This window comes from Meles meles, chromosome 13 (assembly GCF_922984935.1).
Source record: "Meles meles chromosome 13, mMelMel3.1 paternal haplotype, whole genome shotgun sequence".
Taxonomy (NCBI): Eukaryota; Metazoa; Chordata; class Mammalia; order Carnivora; family Mustelidae; genus Meles; species Meles meles.
The window spans coordinates 60,868,713-60,888,632 of NC_060078.1; the positions used below are offsets into that span (position 1 = coordinate 60,868,713).

The window sequence follows — 19,920 nt, forward strand, 5'->3', positions numbered from 1 at the left end:
GCTCTGCATTCAGCGTGGAGTCTGCTTGTCCTCCTTCCCCCTCTACCCACTCTACGTACGAGTGTGTGTGCGCTCTCTCTCTCAAGTACATAAATCTTTTTTTTTTTTTAAGATTATTTATTTATTTGACAGACAGAGATCACAAGTAGGCAGAGAGGCAGGTAGAGAGAGAGAGAGAGGAGGAAGCAGGCTCCCCGCTGAGCAGAGAGCCCAATGTGGGGCTCGATCCCAGGACCCTGGGATCATGACCTGAGCTGAAGGCAAAGGCTTTAACGCACTGAGCCACCCAGGTGCTCCAAGTACATAAATCTTTAAAACAAATAAACCACCACTCGGACACCACTACCAACTTAATAATTTTTTTTAAAGATTTTATTAATTTTTTTATTTATTTGACAGAGAGAGAGATCACAAGTAGGCAGAGATGCAGGCAGAGAGAGAGGAGGAAGCAGGCTCCCTGCAGAGCAGAGAGCCCGATGCGGGGCTCGATCCCAGGACCCTGAGATCATGACCTGAGCCGAAGGCAGTGGCTTAATCCATTGAGCCACCAGGCACCCCCAACTTAATAATTTAAGGATGGGGGAAGATGTAGCTTGACAGCAGGTCACTTCAAGCAGAGTTCAAGGTTTTAGTGGGACCTAAGCTTGTAATGGACCAGCAACACAATTCAGCTGCTGAAAAACTAATGCAACTGGAGCCTGCAAATACAATGTGTCCAGATCCTGGGTGCTAACAGTCTCCCACTAACCAAAACTACTCCGGGCATATCTGGATCCAGTTCTAGGTGTCATTAATCCAATAAACATTTACTGAATGCTTATTTGGGATGAGGCATGCCCTAACCCCATACTTTAGGAGGTAAACTGAGAAGTTAGAATATGTCTAAAAGACAATCACAGTATGCCAAAGATTTTAAAACCATGACATATGATGAACAATTGAAGGAAGAAAGGATACTACAGAAGAGTAGGAATATACATTTTAGCGCTTTGAAGGAGTTAGTATGTAGAACAGAGAGTTGGTTTTTTTTTTTTTTTTTTTTTGGTGTTGCACCTGAAGGTTCAGGTTATAAAGAGAAAGATTCCAGCATAAGGAATAGAGTCTCATCATTTTAAAAAAGATTTTTTTTTTAAATTAATCTCTACACCCAATGTAGGTCTTGAATTTACAACCCTGAGATTAAGACTTGCATGCTCCACCAAATGAGTCAGCCAGATACCCCAAATTCTCATCATTTAAAAAACTGAATAGTCTATAGTCTAAAATATTAAGCACTATTTCACTAAGTGTTCAAGGAGAGGTTGGATATGACCCCAACAAGTAAGATATATGACTTGGGAAGGAGACCAGATTAGATGGCCTCTTCAGCTCTTTCAGCTTTCAGGGTTCTGTGATCCTGGGACTGCTAATCTGCAACACTGAAGTCCAGTAGAAGAAAGGAGGTATGGCACCTGGCATTCTGTTATAAATCTGAGAACTTAGAGTGATTATGCTCCTATGAGCCATGCCTCTTTTTGTTTACAACATTCAAAGAAAACCAAAGTTTCATCTGCTGAAGAGATGCCTATTACGTTTGCTGACAGGATAATATACTGCTACCCCATAATAATGGCTTCCTCAACCCACTAGTAGATTAACAATCTACTGTGTTCTACGTGGTTAGAAAACCCAAGTTAATTGGCCAGAGTTCCAGACCGACTTTTAGGAAAGAAAAAATGGAAGGAAAATTAACGGATAAGAGAAAGAATTGCCCACAATTTAAAAAGACTCCTTTTTTAAGTGTCCTAGATATGGGATGGAAAGAAAGATATTAGGGACCTGAATTATGCCTATTGATCCCATTTGTGGCTAGGATTTATAGTAGTTACAATTATAAACCAGCATTTTGTGAACTAAGTCATGATTAAGTGTGTATACTTTCTAGCAAGAGTTCCTTTTGAAGAAGGAAAAAAGAAACCAACCATTTCTCAGGTGAAAATGAAACTTTTTGTCTTACCTTGGGATCAATAATAACTAGGGAGCAGCACATCCCTAAAGGACCAAGGACAGCTGTACCAGCAAAAGCAGGCCACCTACAGAGAGCCAGAGGATGAGAAGAACTGGCTGGGAAAAAGCAAAAGCCCAGGAATAATAGACTTTGGGACTGCTAGACTCTAGCCCCTTCCCACCTCAATGACCCTACTATAAAATATGTCAAATACCTTACTTCCTGACCTACTAAGACAGAAGCAGCAATTCTAGGTCACCTTGACTGCCCCTTTGGTTCTCAACTCCTAGCATTTAGAAAGAGTTATAAAGACAGGGAAGCAGTAACAGAAACAAAAGAATAAAGAAAGGTTCCTAAAACCAGAGGGTGCTTTTTTTTTTTAAGATTTTATTTGTTTATTTATTTGAGAGAAGGGGAGGAGCAGAGGGAGAAGGACAAAGCAGACTTTGTGCTGAGCATGGAGCCTGATGCGAAGCTCAGTCTCAGGGTCCTGAGATCATTACCTCAGCCAAAAATCAAGAGTCGGACGCTTAACCAACTGAGCCACTCAGGCACCCCAAAACCACAGGCATCTAAAGAAAGGATCCCAAGTCAACCTCACACAAACACACCACACTTCCTCTCATTCATTCTCTCTGAGTCTCTCTCTTCCCAGGTTTTTGATGCTTACCTATTAAAAAACTGAAAAAAGCACAGGGTGGGGCCTACTGACTAAAAGATTAGCAGAATAAAGGACATACATCAGATGGCTCATCTCAGATACCCATAAAAAAGTCAATGCTAAGTTTAAAACCTAATTTACCACACAACAAATTTATAGGTATGAGAGCCAATTAACTATTAGTGGGACAGCTGCAACTAAAGGCCTTTGCTGTGTAGATACAGCAGAATGAGAAACAGAATGAATGCAGAGAATGAGAAACAGAATGAGTGCAAAGAATGTTGTCAGACTGGAACCTAAAAAGGAGAGAATCTGGGGATCATTCACTGACACACAAAGGGCCAAGAACATTCTGGAGGAAACTGACAATCACACATTTCTTCTCCAGTGCTCTCAGCAATTTCATCTGCAACTGTCTGCTCAGAATCAAGCCCTTACAACCTACCTCAGGACTCTTTTCTTTTTCTTTTTTTAAAGATTTTATCCATTTATTTGACAAGAGATCACAAGTAGGTAGAGAGGCAGGCAGGGGCGGGGGTGGGGGGAGCAGGCTCCCCGCTAAGCAGAGAGCCCAATGCAGCCTGAGCCAAAGGCAGAGGCTTAATTCACTGTGCCACCCAGCCGCCCCATGGCCCAGGACTCTTAATTACCTCTAGTCACAAGAAGCAGCTATTCTAGCTAGTATCACTGGCTCAGTCATGAATACAGTCCCTCCAAACCACTTCCAAAATGGTCAAGTAAGTACTTGACATAATTCCTTAAGAAAGAGAAAAATATCAATGTAATTAACAAGTAAAAAGACTGATCGTTTTTTCTAAAACAACATTCAAAGGTCACCAGATACATATATAAGATCTCTTCCAACTAACCATTAAAATTTTTCTCCAGCTGGCTACTACAATCCTATAAAACCCTAGCCTTTACAAAAGGTGAGGGCCCACACCTGGGAGGCCTCAACTGACACTCTCAGAGCATGCACCTGGAACCCACTAAACAGGTACTTCTATTTTACAGCCCAATAGCTTGATTCAGGATAACCGGCTGAGCTCAAGGCTGACTTCTTTTCTCCTAGGAGTCACACTCCAGAAACAGTCCCTTATCTAAGCCAACAAAAATAGGCCACAGTCAGCAAACCCTACATTGCTGGGAGAAAATGAGATGCAAAAGACGGGGCACAGGACAAGAATATTTTGCACAAACCAACGCTGACTCCAGACATAACTGCACATACCTAACAACTCCTTAATCCATTCCATATCAAAGTACTGTGTCCTTCTCTCAAAGCTCTATACCTCCAAAACAAGTGTTTACCAATTAGTGCTGCTACTTTTGCACCATACTCTCTCTTTGCTAAAAAGTTCAACATGGGGGGCGCCTGGGTGGCTCAGTGGGTTAAGCCTCTGCCTTCGGCTCAGGTCATGATCCCAGGGTCCTGGGATGGAGCCCCGCATCGGGCTCTCTGCTTGGCAGGGAGCCTGCTTCCCCTCCTCCCCTCTCTGCCTGTCTCTCTGCCTACTTGTAATCTCTGTCACATAAATAAATAAAAATCTTAAAAAAAAAAAAAAAGTTCAACATGGAAGCATCAAGAGCCAGTGAGCTCTCTATACATTTTGATTTATTGGCTAGTAGCTCACCAAAGAATGGAGCAGGATCTAGAATGCTGTGTTTAACACCTACATGTGAGAAAATCTCTCACAAACAAAATGTATCTAAACTCTAAATACAGCCTTTTCCCCTACTCTCACCTAGCCTTAGCTCCAGAGATGATAAAGTGGACAGAATTAGGATCCTGTTTCTAATGCATCCTTACCTTCTCAGGAAATACATGAAATTCTCCTTTTTAGTGTGCTTTTTGGCAAATAAAGTTTACTATAGTGAGTGTTGCATGTGTATGTTTAGATAGAGCTACATAAGAGTAATATTTCTGTATCTCACTGGAATTTAGTATAAATCTAAACAATTTCTTTTTTTTATGAGTTTTTTAAAAGATTTTATTTATTTATTTAACAGATAGAGATCACAAGCAGGCAGAGAGAGAGAGAAGAGGAAGCAGGCTCCCTGCTGAGCAGAGAGCTGGATGTGGGGCTCGATCCCAGGACCCCGGGATCATGATCTGAGCCGAAGACAGAGGCTTTAACCCACTGAGTCCCCCAGGTGCCCCAAATCTAAACAATTTCTAATTCTAATAAGATATATATGGTAGACCCTACAGCAACCTCTAATGAAACAATTAAAAAAACGGTGAAAAAAATCATTAAAGAAATCAAAGTGCTACATTGGAAAATATCCATTTAATGTAAAAGAAAGCAGTTAATAAGGTACAGAGGAACACAAAAAACAGGAGACACATAACAAACTGAAGTGAAATGGCAGACATAAGTCCAGTTATATCAATAACAACATTAAATGTGAATGCAATAAATAACCCAATCAAAAGGCGGAGATTAACAGACTAGAAAGAGTAACCAAGATCCAACCATATGCCATCCACCAAAGAAACATTTTAGATTCAAAAGTACAAGCAGAGGGCGCCTGGGTGGCTCAGTGGGTTAAAAGTACAAGCAGGTCAAAAGTAAAGGAATGAAAAAAAGATATGTCATGACAGAAATGAAGGCAGAGATAATTCAACAATAAAAACTGGGCACTGGAGCCCACGGCCGCCTCATTGGAGCATATGGCAAACCAACCAAGGGGAAGCCCTTTAAACTCCTGGGAATTTTGTATGCCAAAAACATTCCCTGTGCACAGGATTCAATACTGTATGGCTCATTAGGGTCTGCTGTGGCTGGTCCTGGACATTGAGAAGATCATGTGATGTTGGAGTAGGAGGATTTATCTTGGTGACTTTGGGATGTTGGTTCCTTTGTAGGTATAATTACACAAAGCTAAGAATCCAGGAAGAACTGCCAGAGAAGGAATTAAAAATAAGATTTTATAGGAAAGTACCCACCTTGATCCTGAAAGAAAACAAACCAACAGCAGTAGCAGCAAACTGGAAGTTGCCTCTGATGTCAGGTTGTAAATAATATCATTCTGTATCTCTGGTCCCTTCTAGGTCCACCTAGAGCCAAGGGAACTGAATAAAGCTGGATATGGAAGTGAGTTGCTTTCTAGAATGAAGTCCCATGCAGATCATCAGAACCAAGGCTGGTAAGACCTCCAGACTTGCAAAGTAATAACAATTCTTTTTTAAAAAGATGGTAATAATGAACACTTACATAATGTGCTATGCTGACTGTGCTAGGTATTGACTGTATGTCAGGTACTATTCCAAGTGCTTTACATATATTGTCATTTAATCATCGCAGCGATGACCCATGTTCCATGAGGAAACTCAAAGCAAAGAGTGGTTTAAAAATGTATCCAAAGTAAGTGGTAGAGCTTAGACTCAAATTCAGAGAACCGAACTCTATATAGAGTCCCTGCTCTTGACCACTATGTTGTGCCATATCTTAAATAAGCAGAGCAATGAACAAACCTAAAAAACAAAACTGAACAGGGACATACAGAAAAAATGTGGAGTCTCAAATTCTATACTCAACAGTTAATTCAGCCTGATTTCAATTAACAAATCAGAACTGTGGTTAACTCAAAAAAGCAGAGTGGGTGCTGGGATAGACACATGCAGAAAAGTGAATTTGGAGCTTTACCTTACACCATATATAAAACTTTCCTTAAAATGTATCAAAGACCTAAATGTAAGCGCTAAAACTATAAAACTCTTCAAAGGAAACATGAGAAAGCTGCAGGACTTGAATTGGCAATGATTGCTTGGATATGACACCAAAAGCATGGTCAACAAAAGAAAAAAACAGATAAGCTGGACTTCATTAAAATTAAAAACTTTTATGAATCAAAGGACACAATCAACAGAATGAAAGGGAATCTACAAAAAAAAAATCTGCAAACCATGTATTTCATAAGAGACTGGAATCCAGAATATATAAAAATCCTTAGAACTCAACAACAAAACAGCCAAACAACTCAATTTAAGAACGGGCAAAGGATACGAATAGACATTTTTCCAAGGAAGATAGACAAATAACCAATAAACACATGAAAAAGATAACCAATACCACTAGTCATTATGGAAATGCAAGTCAAAACTGCAATTCAATACCACTTCATACCCATTAGGATAGCTATTACCAAAAATTGAAAATAACGAGTATCAGCCAGGGTATGAGAAACTGGAATCCTTGAACAACACTGGTGGGAATGCAAAATGGTGCAGCTGATATAGGAAAGGGTATGGTGATTTCCCTCCAAAATTAAAAATAAAATGACCATATGATTCAGCAATTCCACTTCTGAATATATACCCAAAAAAAGAAAAAGCAGGTTCTCAAAGATTTGTACACCCGTGTTCATAGAAGCATTGTTTATAATAGCCAAAAAGTGGAAGCAATGCAAGGGTCCATCACTGGGGAAACAATATTATACCAGCCTCATTTTGGTGCATTGTTTTAATCTGCATAATGCTTTTTATTCTCTGTAATAGGAGATCAGCAGGGTCTGCTTAACAGAAGAAAGGTCATTACTGATAAATTCTAACCCAGGGGATAATCTGAGCCTGCCTGTCTGCCACTTTTGAGCAGACAACTGGTTTGGAAGCTTATTTTCATGTACTTTTGCTATTCAAGAGTCATCAGCCCAATGCCTCTGCTCCTGTCATTTGACTGCTTTGGTCCATATTTACTTTCCACTATACTACATTGCATCCTTCAGCTAAAGTGCCTGGTGTCAAACTGTTCCTCCTCTCAACTCACCAGTATCCATTCTGATAAAAGAACTGTGACTCAAAGGCAAATTCTGTAGCCTAAACAGGTTCATGGGCAAGAGGATTTGGACGGACTCTGTCTAGCTGAGACCTCACATCCCCTTTCCAACCCTAATTGCAACCATCAACAGTGAATGTGCGCTCCCTGATTACTGCCTGAGGGCTTTTTCTCCATGACATTCAGAATTCTATATGCAGCCTGCTCCAAAGGGTGCTATGCTCAATGAACTCCCCTATCAGAGGCTGCTGAGAGCTATTCTTGTTCCCCAGCCTCCCTAGCAGAGTGTACATTTAAAGCTTTCCTCCTCCTCCTCCTCCCCCTCCTTTTTTTTGAGGGAATATTTTTTAGGATGAAGGAAAACAGCTACATAAGCACATAAGCAGGAAGTGGGGGAGGACTACTTGAGCACTGAAACAAAGAGATCGTGGAGCAAACAGAGGGACAAGAGGCAAACTTACAAGGTGATCAATTAAGACACTTAACAAAGAAACGCACTAAAACCTCATTCCAAACCCCAAGCTTGTCACTAACCACAGCAATATCTAAAAAGTCACTCTTGTCAACCCTTGGAGGCCAAATGGATAAAAAGTCATTGCCAAAGAAAAACTAAACTTTAGTGCACTCCTAAGACAGGAAAAATTTAATATATTAATCACAGAGTTAAAACTTTATCCACCTTAAGAAAATTACAGATCAGGAAAAACCTATTTGCAGTGATTCAGCCACTATTTCTGTGAGCAACCAGAGAATAGGATTGTGAACTTGGTGCTAATAAAATGCTAATTAAGTGAAAAGCATTAAGATGTTAACTTCAGTAGATTCATTAAGGGCTTCAAATTACTTACCTTGAAAGTTGTTTGGTTAGAAGAAGGTCAGATTTTAGTCTAACATTTTTCTTTTTCTCTTTTGACTAATTAGGTCAGCAGACATCTTCCTAAAGTACAGGATCTCGCTAGGGTAACCTGCTAAGTGGTGGCAGGAAATATTTAGCATAGAAGTCTCCAAGCAAAACTTCCCAAATGCTTTCCCTTCCAGTCCTAAGTTTGCCCCCTCAGAGTATTTTTCCTTTGTGGACTGAAAGTCCCCCAATGATAGGTCCCTGATCAAAGGGGCGAGACTGATACAAAGCAAAGGTCAAGCAAAGCTTTATTTCGCGCCAAGCATGGAGAATCAAACCGACCGTCAAGCCGACAAGTCGCGGATGACTCCTTCCTGCCTTACAGACTAACTTTTATAGAAAAAAGGCCATGTGGTTGGGCCTGGCCACACGGAGGTGGCCAATGAGACTGTAACACAGAGAAAGCTGCACAGTCATGCTAGGTCACACACGGGCAGCCAATTGAATTACAATTTACCCTAGTCGATATTTGAACTACCCTATCACCTTGGTCTGAATTGGCACCCAAAAGGCGGGACCCACACTCCTTGGTAGCTAGGGAGGCAGTATGCCCGCTCCACTGACTGGATGTCTCCGACCTGACCCGCCCTTGTATTTGGGCTTTGTTACCTAGGACTGGTTTCTCCGACTTGCTTTTAAGTAAATTCCCTGAGGCGGGTGGGGCAGGGTCAGTTTAAGTTTTACTGCATAAACAACAAAATTACTGTTCAACGGGAAGGAGCTGCTCTGGCTAAATAGGCCCTTACGGGACCAGCTGATCTGTGAAGGCAGCTGAAGTAACAATTATACAAAGTAGAATTTTAAAGTAATGTTTTATTTTTCTTGTGGCAAAACAAAGGAACAACTCACCTATGGGAAGGAACAAACACAGGGCCCTGTACATTAATGACATCAGATATTTCGATAAAAATAGCAGTTTTGGGGCACCTGGCTAGCTCAGTACATTTATCTCAGGGTCGTGAGTTCAAGCCCCACCTTAGGCATGAAGGCTACTTAAAAATAAGTAGTTTCTCAAAAACACTAATTTGGAAAAACATTCATGCCCCTATGTTTACTGCAGTATTATTTACATTGGCCAAGATATGGAGGCAACCCAAGTATCCATCAAGAGATAAATGGATAAATTTGTGGTATATATACATATATATTCACATACAATGGAATATTATTCAGCCATTAAAAAAGACTGAGATCTTGCCACTGACAACAACATAGATGAACTTAGAGGGTATTATGCTAAGTGAAATAAATCAGACAAATACTATATGATTTCACTTACATATGAAATCTAAAAACCAGAATAAGTAAGCAAACAAACAAAAACAGACTCATAAATACAGAGAACAAATTGGTGGTTGCCAGGTGGGTGTGGGTAGGGGGATGGATGTTATAGGTGAAGCAGATTAAGGGGTACAAAGTTCAGTTACAAAATAAAAGCAAAGACGGAAAGTACAGCATAGGGAATATAATCAATAATACTGAAATAACTATGTATGGTGAGAGATGGTAACGACACTTATCATGGTGAGCACTGCACTATGGATAGAATTGTTGAGTTGCTAGGCTGTGCACCTGAAACTGATAGAACACTGTATGTCAACTATACTTCAATTTAAAAAAACAGCAGCTTCTAAGCAGCTGCATTTTAAGAATCTCTCTGAAGGATCAAACAGGAAGAGAGAGACAAATTGTTTAAACACAAATAACTCTGACAATTAAAGAACAGGCATGACTAAGCCACGAAAGACAAGTGAAAAGCAAACAGACTGACACTTGAGCAAAATTAGGCCTCCAAGCATGTGGAAGTACTTTGAATTTTCACTGTCACAATCTAAACTCCAAAGAATATTAAAGTCTGCAGCCTTTCTGCTGCCTTTCACCTGCTGGTAAGATACTATGTTAGGGTTGCCATTAGATATACTGCATCCCAGAAGATCCCAAAGACTTAACTTGTAGCTGTCATCAACCACCAAACCAGCTTGAGGCCCTCTCAGCTGTTAGATGTCTGATAATTTCACATGCAACCCAAACATTTTCCAGGGTTTTCAAAGAACATACTATAGGAGAGGTGGGTAAGAGTTCATTCACTCTGCCTTAGAATCTTTTCCAGCTGTGAAATCACCACCGATAATCTCAATAACAACAGAAGGAAGTGTTGCACACTATCACAGTTTTACTTCTAAGTCTTTGTATACTTTATCCTTATTAATAAGCGTGGTGGCCAATAGTTAAACATCCCATAGTATCCCTGAGAGACCCATGGGTCCAATTTTCTGACAGATTCTTGTTTTCTAAACCACCCAAAGTTAATAGCGTCATGGATGCACAACACAAGCTCTTAGAAAAAACTGAAGGAGCATAAGGCAGCACTCATTACTGCTGGAGTGGAATGCAGACTTGGGCATACCACATTTTCACCCTCACTAAGAGAATACTAACTCTGAGAAAAGAAACTCCCTGTACCACCCTCGTTCAAAGCATCGAAATTTACCTAAAGCAAAACATCTTTCAAGGTTAAGGATAACTTCTTAACTTTCATAGAAGGGACAAATGAAGACATACTCAGGAAACATTCTAAGGAAGGCTCAAAATGCTAATCCTAAATACAGTATGGCAATCATTCAAAAAACTAAACAGAATTATCATATGATGCACCAATTCCACTTGTAGGCATATGCCCAAGAGAAACGAAAGCAGGGACCGGACAGATATTTGTATACCCATGTACAAATAACTAAAACACAAAAGGTGGTAGCAACCCTCTTGGGAATTCATCAATGGAAGAATGGATTAAAAAAAACATGGCATATACATACAAGGGGATATTAATCAGCCTTTAAAAGGAAGGATATTCTGACCCATACTACAACAGGGATGACTCTTAAATACATTATGCTTCAGGCCAGTATTTTATAGTTAACTGAGTCCCGTCACATATGTTAAATAATTCTCACAACTATTTCCCTATGAAGGAATTGATAATCATCATGATCTTTATTTTATAGATAGTGGAAAGAGGTCCACAGAAGCTAAATAACTTGCTCAAGGTCACACATTAAGTGGTAGAGACAAAAAAATTTTTTTAAAGATTTTATTTATTTATTTGACAGAGAGAGATTGCAAGTAGGCAGAGGCAGGCAGAGAGTGGGAAGCAGGCTCCCCACTGAGCAGAGAGCCTGATGCGGGGCTCGATCCCAGGACCCTGGGATCATGACCCAAGCCAAAGGCAGAGGCTTTAACCCACTGAGCCACCCAGGCGCCCCCAGACAAAAATTTTAAATCCAGCTTCTCTAACTAAAATTTCCATGCTCCTTTCAGTACATCATGCTGAGTATTCTGTTTACCTCCATGGCAGCCTTTGATGCAACTCAATGGGAGCCATTATGATACAGAAGAAGGAGCCCTGGGGTCCTGGGCTGGCTCAGTCCAGGTGTCTGGCTGGATTAGTCAGTGGAGCATGTGGCTCTTGATTTTAGGATTGGGAGTTTGAGCCCCAAGTTGAGTGCAGAGATTACTTAAAAACAGACACTGGGGAGGGTATGTGTTATGGTTTGCCAGACAACAACTGTGGGAGTTCCTGCAATTCACAATATCTTTAAGACTCTGTTTCCTCATTGGTAAAAAGTATTTTTTTTTTTTTAAGATTTTATTTATTTGACAGAGAGAAATCACAAGAGAGGCAGGCAGAGAGAGAGGAAGGGAAGCAGGCTCTCCGCCGAGCAGAGAGCCCGATGCGGGACTCGATCCCAGGACCCTGAGATCATGACCCGAGCCGAAGGCAGCGGCTCAACCCACTGAGCCACCCAGGCGCCCCAAAAGTATTTTTTTTTAAAGCTTACGATACACTCTATGGAGTCTGAATATTGAAGAAGATGCTATATAAAAGAGCACAAAACTTAGCACTTATTAAGGGAAAATAAGTGTCAGAAAGGAAAAAAAGGGGGCACCTGGGTGACTCAGTCATTAAGTGTCTGCCTTCGGCTCAGGACATGATCCCAGGGTCCTGGGATCAAGCTCCACAGTGGGCTCCCTGCTCGGAGGGAAGCCTGCTTCTCCCTCTCCCGCTACCCCCTGCTTGTGTTCCCTCTCTCGCTTTGTCTCTCTCTGTCAAATAAATAGTAAAATCTTAAAAAAAAAAAAAAAGAAAGAAGGAAGAAAGCAAGGAAGGAAGGAAGGAAGAAAGAAAGAGAAAGAGAGAGAGGCCTCTACCAAGTAGGCAGAGAGGCAGGCAGAGAGAGAGGGGAAAGCAGGCTCCCTGCTGAGCAGAGAGCCCGATGCGGGGCTCCATCCCAGGACCCTGAGATCATGACCTGAGCCGAAGGTAGAGGCTTAACCCACTGAGCCACCCAGGCACCCCTCCTGTAATCTCTTGAGAAAACTGGATCTTTGATACATTTTTTAAAAAAAATATTTTATTTATTTGAGAGAGAGAGAATGAGAGAGAGCATGAGAGGGGAGAAGGTCAGAGGAAGAAGCAGACTCCCTGTGGAGCTGGGAGCCCGATGTGGGACTCAATCCCGGAACTCCAGGATCATGACCTGAGCCGAAGGAAGTTACTTAACGAACTCAGCCACCCAGGCAGGCGCCCTTTGATACTTTTGACATACACTCCAAGTCTAATTCATTAATGACAGTGAAGATGAGCTAATTATTCCCTGCAGCAAGTTCATCAAAGAAATGTGAGGAATGAAAATGAAGGGGCGCCTGGGTGGCTCAGTGGATTGAGCCGCTGCCTTCGGCTCGGGTCGTGATCTCAGGGTCCTGGGATCGGGCCCCGCATCGGGCTCTCTGCTCCGCAGGGAGCCTGCTTCCTCCTCTCTCTCTGCCTGCCTCTCTGCCTACTTGTGATCTCTCTCTGTCAAATAAATAAATAAAATCTTTAAAAAAAAAAAAAAAAAAAAGAAAATGAAGGTAGAGGCCTGATGGAGGCTTGCAAAGAGAAGAAAGAGGGCATAGTTATAGCATCCACTCAAAATTCAGCCCAGTCCTTTCCGGGCTATTCACAAAAAGCACAGGCCAAAAGCTTAAATCTACTGTTTGACGGCCCTTGGGAAGAATAAGGACAGCAGCCAAGTCAGAAGCCACCGAAAGGGAAAGCAACAAAGTAAGAGATAAAGCAAGCATAAAGGAATGTGATCAAGGAAACAGGTCCCAGATGAAAAGGAGCTGCCTGGAAAGCCTAAGTAAATACATGAATAAATAAACACAACATAAATTATACCCATATGAACTTCAAACTCTAGCCCAGAATCTGGAGCTTCTTTCAAACACCCACATTTGTCATACGGCCCTTGGGTCACAAAGGGATATTTGGGAGAAGGCAGTTTGTAATCCCTGATTTTTATAGAAAATCACATTTATCATAAGGCCTTACTACAGTATCTGGTTTATTTGCTAGGTACAGATATGCATTTATGAGATTTATAAAGCTATGTTTGCAGCAAAATGTCTCTGGGGTCAGGTAAGGCAGATTAACCTTCAGTGCGGTCTTGTTAGCACATCTCACCCCTAGGCCCTCTCATTCCAGCTCTCCCAACATACACATTTCACACTTCTCCTTTTGTTCCCAGATGTGCCAAATGCCACTGTAAATCACTACAGGACATTTTACTTCCCCGAAAAAAAAAAAAAGAGAGAGAGAGAAATAAAAAATACATAAAAAAGAAAGGAAAAGGAAAGAAAGATATGTAAATAAACACTAAATCCCAGACGGGTCACACATCAGAATCTATACCAAGTTGTAGATGTGCATTACCATCGCTGGGAATGTCTGGCAAGGCTTATATCTGGAGCTAAATCAAGTTTCCCCATCTGTTGGGTTTGCCTCTTCTACTCAAGTGTTAATTTTTCAATTGTTTGCAAGAACAATTTAATAAGTGCTGAGAAAATGGGAAATGATAGGCATAAAGGGAACGAGGAATGTAAGGAAAGCCAGCTTGGTATTTCATGATACTGAAAGCACATTTTCTCCATTTACGAACAGCTCACTCCTGTGGGTGTGTGGTATTTCCTCAAGACCCTAAGCCAAACTCCATGTCTGACTTAATTTTATCCAATACATATAGCACTCCGTAATTGCTTTGCTGTTTCATAAGGAACCTAAAATAAATTAGCCCCATGAGCTCCATTTGCCTCTGTTTACCACAAATAGAAAGAGCCATGTAAAGCAAAACGTCAAAGTTCCAGATCCCCATGAATCATTCCCTGAACTCACAGAGAATGGCAGAAAAAAAAATTTCAGAGAAAAGCTTTCAGATGGCCTATACACAGAAAACACTTTGGCAACAAAGATGCCTGAAAAGGGCTTGCAACCATGTCTTGGTACGAAAATTCACAGAACAGCACTGTGAGCTATTTCAATATGACAATATGAAAGTCTCATGCACTCCGGCTTTTCTTGATCAAGTACGACATTTCTTCCACTCCTACAGACATCAAGGCTTATTAAAATAGCAGTGGTGTTCAACACACTCCACTCAGCAAGGTACAATAAACCTCAGGATGAGCCAAGGAATGCTGAAAGAGGTAAGTTCTCATTCCTTACCTGATATTAACCAATGCATGGGTCACCTTGCTAGCTGCTTCTTTCCATTGGCCTGCATTGGTAGAAAGCCTCAGGACTATAAGGAAGAAAAGAAAAAAGATCTATTAGACCCTCAGTATAAAACACAAAAATGAGGAATAAAGACACATCTCAGAATAGCTTTATTAGAATAACCAGAGTCTACAACAACATTCCATTTAAAACTTCCTCATCTTAGAGAAAAACATAAGGGCTTATTCTCAACTACCCTCACCAGGATTTTTTTTCTCTAGCTTTTTTTTCCACTTTCTATCAAAATACTCCTCTGCCTTGGGTTCCCCTCCATCTACTCCCTACTAACAGGTTTCCATGCTCAGTTTTTACATTCATTTAAAATCTACATTGAGGTGGTAAGGTAAGATTAACCTGGCAGCCACATTTATCATTGCTCTAATGGCTGATTTAGTGGAAGTGGCGGGTTGAGTAAGTATCCCCTCCTTCTCCATACTTACCTTTCTCCTAAAGGTTTTAGCTGGGTCAAACAGGGCAAATTATCTTTCAGACAGAGGACAATCGTGTTTCAGTCAAGGAATAACCTGCTTTAGCTACTATAACTTAATTGTGTGACCGGCAACATGAATCAAGAGGAATAGTCTTCTCTTTTCTGACCAAGTTCTATCTCTTTTCCACACTCACCAGTAAAAGGAAAGAAGATGGAAAGACAGAACAACCTCAGTCAGCTAAGAGCTTCAGGACCATACATTACAGTACTGATACCATTTCAGAAAAGAGACAAACCAGCACAACTGCTCCTTGGGAGAGCAAGCAATGGCAGGCACTCCAAGTTTATGTTTTTAATGAAGGAATACTTAATAAGAGCCAAGTTTACTATGTGCCAAGAAGTGAACAAAGTTAGGTTATATAAAAGATAGCAGAGAGATGAGGAAACAGATTCAAAGGAGACAAATAATTGATCTAAGTCATCCAAACAGTTGTAAGTAAGTTAGCCAGAATTTGAACCTGAGGGTATGACTCTAGAGCATGTACTTAGAGTAAATGGTTATGAGTATGAACCCTGAAGCCAACTGTCAGAGTCCAATTCCTGCACCTGCCATTTACTACGACAGTAACAGCAATACTTACATGAAAAGATTCTTATGAAAATGAAATAAATTAATATATATAAACCCTTAGATCAGTGCCTGGCACACAGTAAATGTCGTATATTAGCTATTAGTACTTAAATAAATGGCCTCCCAAACAAATGAATGAATATATCTGAGACTTTCCCAAAGGAAGGAAAAGTAGAGCCTAACAACATTATGTTAAGAAATTAAGAAACGTGTAACCAATCTGCTTAGGAACTTTATACCTGAGAACCATCACTACCTACTCCCGACCAGTATTCCAGGCAGGAAAGAAACAGCAGCAGCTAAATCTGAGGGAAGGCCTATGGCTGTAACAGGGAAAGGAAACTCATCTGGCTGCTCTGCATCTCTTCTAGCAATACCTCATTTTTATAAATTCATGTAATTTTATGAAAGAGAGTAGGAAAGCCTTAATAAAACATATTATCAGAACACTGCCTTTCTAATTTACAAGATTTAGTGCAGGGAAAGTTGGTATAGTTCCAAGTTAAAGCTCCTCAGTCTGAAATCTGGTTTCACCCAGTGTATGTGCAAATTTAATCATGTAATGAACACAATTGTTTCAGCAGGTCAGACATATCTTTTCCAACTCAACTGTGAAACTCCTTAGATGTGTTTCACTAGATCCTCCGTAAGATCATAAATTTTCTGAGGGTGGGGACCAAAACATTTATGGAATTGAGTTGAATTTTCCTTTCCTTAGCTCAATGAGATATTTAACTCTGTCCATGGATTATTTCTCTGTAACATTCTGTCAGTTCCGTTCCTTAGTGAACAAGAACCAGATGACCTCATCACTGCATTTCCTTTAGAAATGCCATAGGCTTTTACACTCTTTTCTGTTACCAAATTTAAACACAAAATTATTTCAAAATGCCCTAAAAGCCTCAAGCTAAGGTAATCTTTTATGTAGTAAATTATGGCTCACAAAAATAACATAGTACACAGCCATTTTAAAAAGAAACGTAAGTAATAGTAAAAACTGGAAACAACCATAATTTCCATGAAAAGAATGGTTAAATAAACTAAGCCCACACTGTACAAAAAAAGACAGAGAAAGATTTAAGAAAATTACAAAGAAAGAAGAATATTTTATGACATATGTTTTAAAAAACACAAAATAGAAGGATAACATGATTACAACTATGTAAAACTATGCATACGTGTAGGCTAATATACAACAATGAAAACAATCACAGCACTAGAAAGATTATAAATTTTTTTATCTTTTCCATTTTGATTTTTCTTTTTCTTTAGTATTTATAATTATCTTTCTTTTTAATAAAAAAAAAACCCACTTCAAAATATGGTATCATTTATGGTTCAGGGCAGCTCCTTTGGAAGTCTTCCTACTCAGTGGACTTCACTGCACCAAACTAATGTCATCAGAATATTAAATGTGTGCCTTCATCAAAAGTGTTTCAGTGAGCCTTCCTCCTCTAGCCAAGACAGAAGAACAAAACATAATTTACCCTCCTACCTTAAGTGACTGGACAAAACAGATGAAACAACAACTACTAGACATTAAACTACAGGCATACTCAACTGTGATCCCTGGAGAAAAAGAAACAAAGTGAGCCCTACGATTACCCCAGCTTACTGCATGGAGAAGTTTCTAGCATGTGGGCAGGAGGAGGAACCTATATAGAATATAGAAGTCTTGCCAAGCCAAAGACATAGAGATCAACACTTGGAGAGGCCAAGGTACCTAGAATTTGTGGGGCAGAGTACTGCAGAAGGAGTTTCACAAAGAACTCTGGAGGTCTACAGAAGGGTCATCTTACATCTTTTTTTGAATACTGATCTGCATATATAGATCGAAGAGGAAAATACTCAGAGCTGGAAACAAAGAACTATTAGAAAGGAAAAGAAATTGTTAAGCTCACAGAGGGCTCCACAAGTAAAATAATTTGTTTTTCCCCCAGCAAGTATAGAAAGACTTACTCATACACTGGTTGTCAGACAAAGTCTGCAGATAGGGTACGACATTAACAATAGGGCCAAATTAGCCTACATTAAAGATTGCTCTCAACCTCCCCTGACAACCCTTAAATGCAAACCTGAAAGGATAAAGCTGATTTCCAAATAACATAACCACATTCTAGAACAAAGTTTAACATTATATAAAATAACAAAATCGAGTACTCACAATATTCAAATCACAATGTCCAAAATCTAATTTAAAAATTACCAGGCATTCAAAGCAGAAAAATATGACCAAATAGGCAAGAGAAAAACCAGTCAATAGAAACAGATCTAAACATGAAGGAAAATTAGCAGAATTACCAAAAAAGGACATTAAAACAAGTACTGTAAATATGCTCCATATTCTCAGGAAGATTGAGGAAAATACAAATACAATGAGGAAAGAAATGGACACATTACAAAGAAGTCCAAATAGAACTTCTAGGGAAGAAAAAACCTGAAATGCACACTACACTGGATAAAATGAATTAAGATTAGTGAGATTAAAAGCATATTAAAAAATACAGAAGAGGCATCCAAATTTGGAAGAAAGAAGTAAGTTGTCACTATTTGCATATAACTATATATAGAAATACTAACGACTCCACCAAAAAACTTCTAATTAGAACTAATAAATGAATTCAGTAAAGGGAGCCTGGGTCGCTTAGTTGGTTAAGTGTCAGCCTTCAACTCAGGTCATGATCTCAGGGTTCTGGGATGGAGCCCCACATTGGGCTCCCCGCTTGGTGGGGAATCTGCTTCTCCCTCTACCCCTCCCCCAAACCTGCACGCTGTCTATTAAATAAAATCTTAAAAAAGAAATGAATTCAGTGAAGTAGCAAGATACAAAATTAATACACAGAAATCACCGTGTTTCCATTCACTAATAACCAATGATCAGAAAGAGAAATTAAGAAAACAATCCCATTTACAATAGTATCGAAAACAATAAAATACCTAGGAATAAATTTAACTTAAGAGGTGAAAGACCTATACTTTGAGAACTATAAGACACTGGTGAAAGAAATTGAAGATGACATAAATAGATGGAAAGAGGGGCACCTGGGTGGCTCAGTGGGTAAAGCCTCTGCCTTCAACTCAGGTCATGATCTCAGGATCCTGGGATTGAGCATCAGGCACTCTGCTCAGTGGGGAGCCTACTTCCCCCTCTCTCTCTGCCTGCCTCTCTGCCTACTTGTGATCTCTGTCAAATAAATAAATAAAATCTTAAAAAAAATAGATGGAAAGATATGTCATGATCATGGATTAGAAGAATTAATAATCTTAATCTACAGATTCAGTTCAATCCCTATACAAATACCACTAGCATTTTTCAGAAATAGAGCAAATAATCATAAAATTTGTATGGAACCACAAAGACCCTGAATAGCCAAAGCAATCTTGAGAAAGAAGAACAAACCTGGAAGTATCATGCCACCAGATTTCAAATTATACTACAAGTCCTCAATAATCAAAATAGCATGGCAGTAGCACAAAAACAGATACATAGATCAATGAAACAGAGTAGAGAATCCAGAAGTAAACTCACATATATTCATCTATGGCAAAGGAGTGAAGAATATAAAATGGAGAAGAGATAGTCTCTTCAATAAATGGTGTTGGGAAAACCGGACAGCTATATGTAAAAAAAAGAAACTGGACCACTTCCTTATGCTATATACAATAAACTTAAAATGGATTGAAGACCTAAATGTAAAATTTGAAACCATAAAACTCCTAAAAGAAAATACAGGCAGTAGACTCTTGGACATCAATCTTAGCAATATTTTTTTGGATCTGTCTCCTCAGGCAAAGGGGAAAAAGGAAAAAGAAACAATTGGGATTACATCAAAATAAAAAGCTTCTGCATAGAGACCAAAGGAAAACATCAACAAAACAAACCTACCGAATGGGAGAAAACATTTGCAAATTATATATCTGTTAAGGGGTTAATATC

The 19,920-nt window shown here is 39.8% G+C and overlaps 1 protein-coding gene and 1 pseudogene across 5 annotated transcripts in view; one reads left to right on the forward strand and one right to left on the reverse strand.

Moving 5' to 3' along the window:
* LOC123955543 overlaps positions 1-5,670 on the forward strand; it is a 34,692-nt pseudogene extending 29,022 nt beyond the window's left edge.
* Positions 1-19,920, reverse strand: part of ARMH3 (armadillo like helical domain containing 3) — a 182,846-nt gene that overhangs the window by 67,612 nt on the left and 95,314 nt on the right. For all 5 annotated transcript variants that reach the window (XM_046027652.1, XM_046027653.1, XM_046027654.1 and 2 more), the window contains exon 23: positions 14,872-14,947. In XM_046027652.1, coding sequence (XP_045883608.1) covers positions 14,872-14,947 — 76 coding nt within the window. The remainder of the gene's footprint in view (positions 1-14,871; positions 14,948-19,920) is intronic.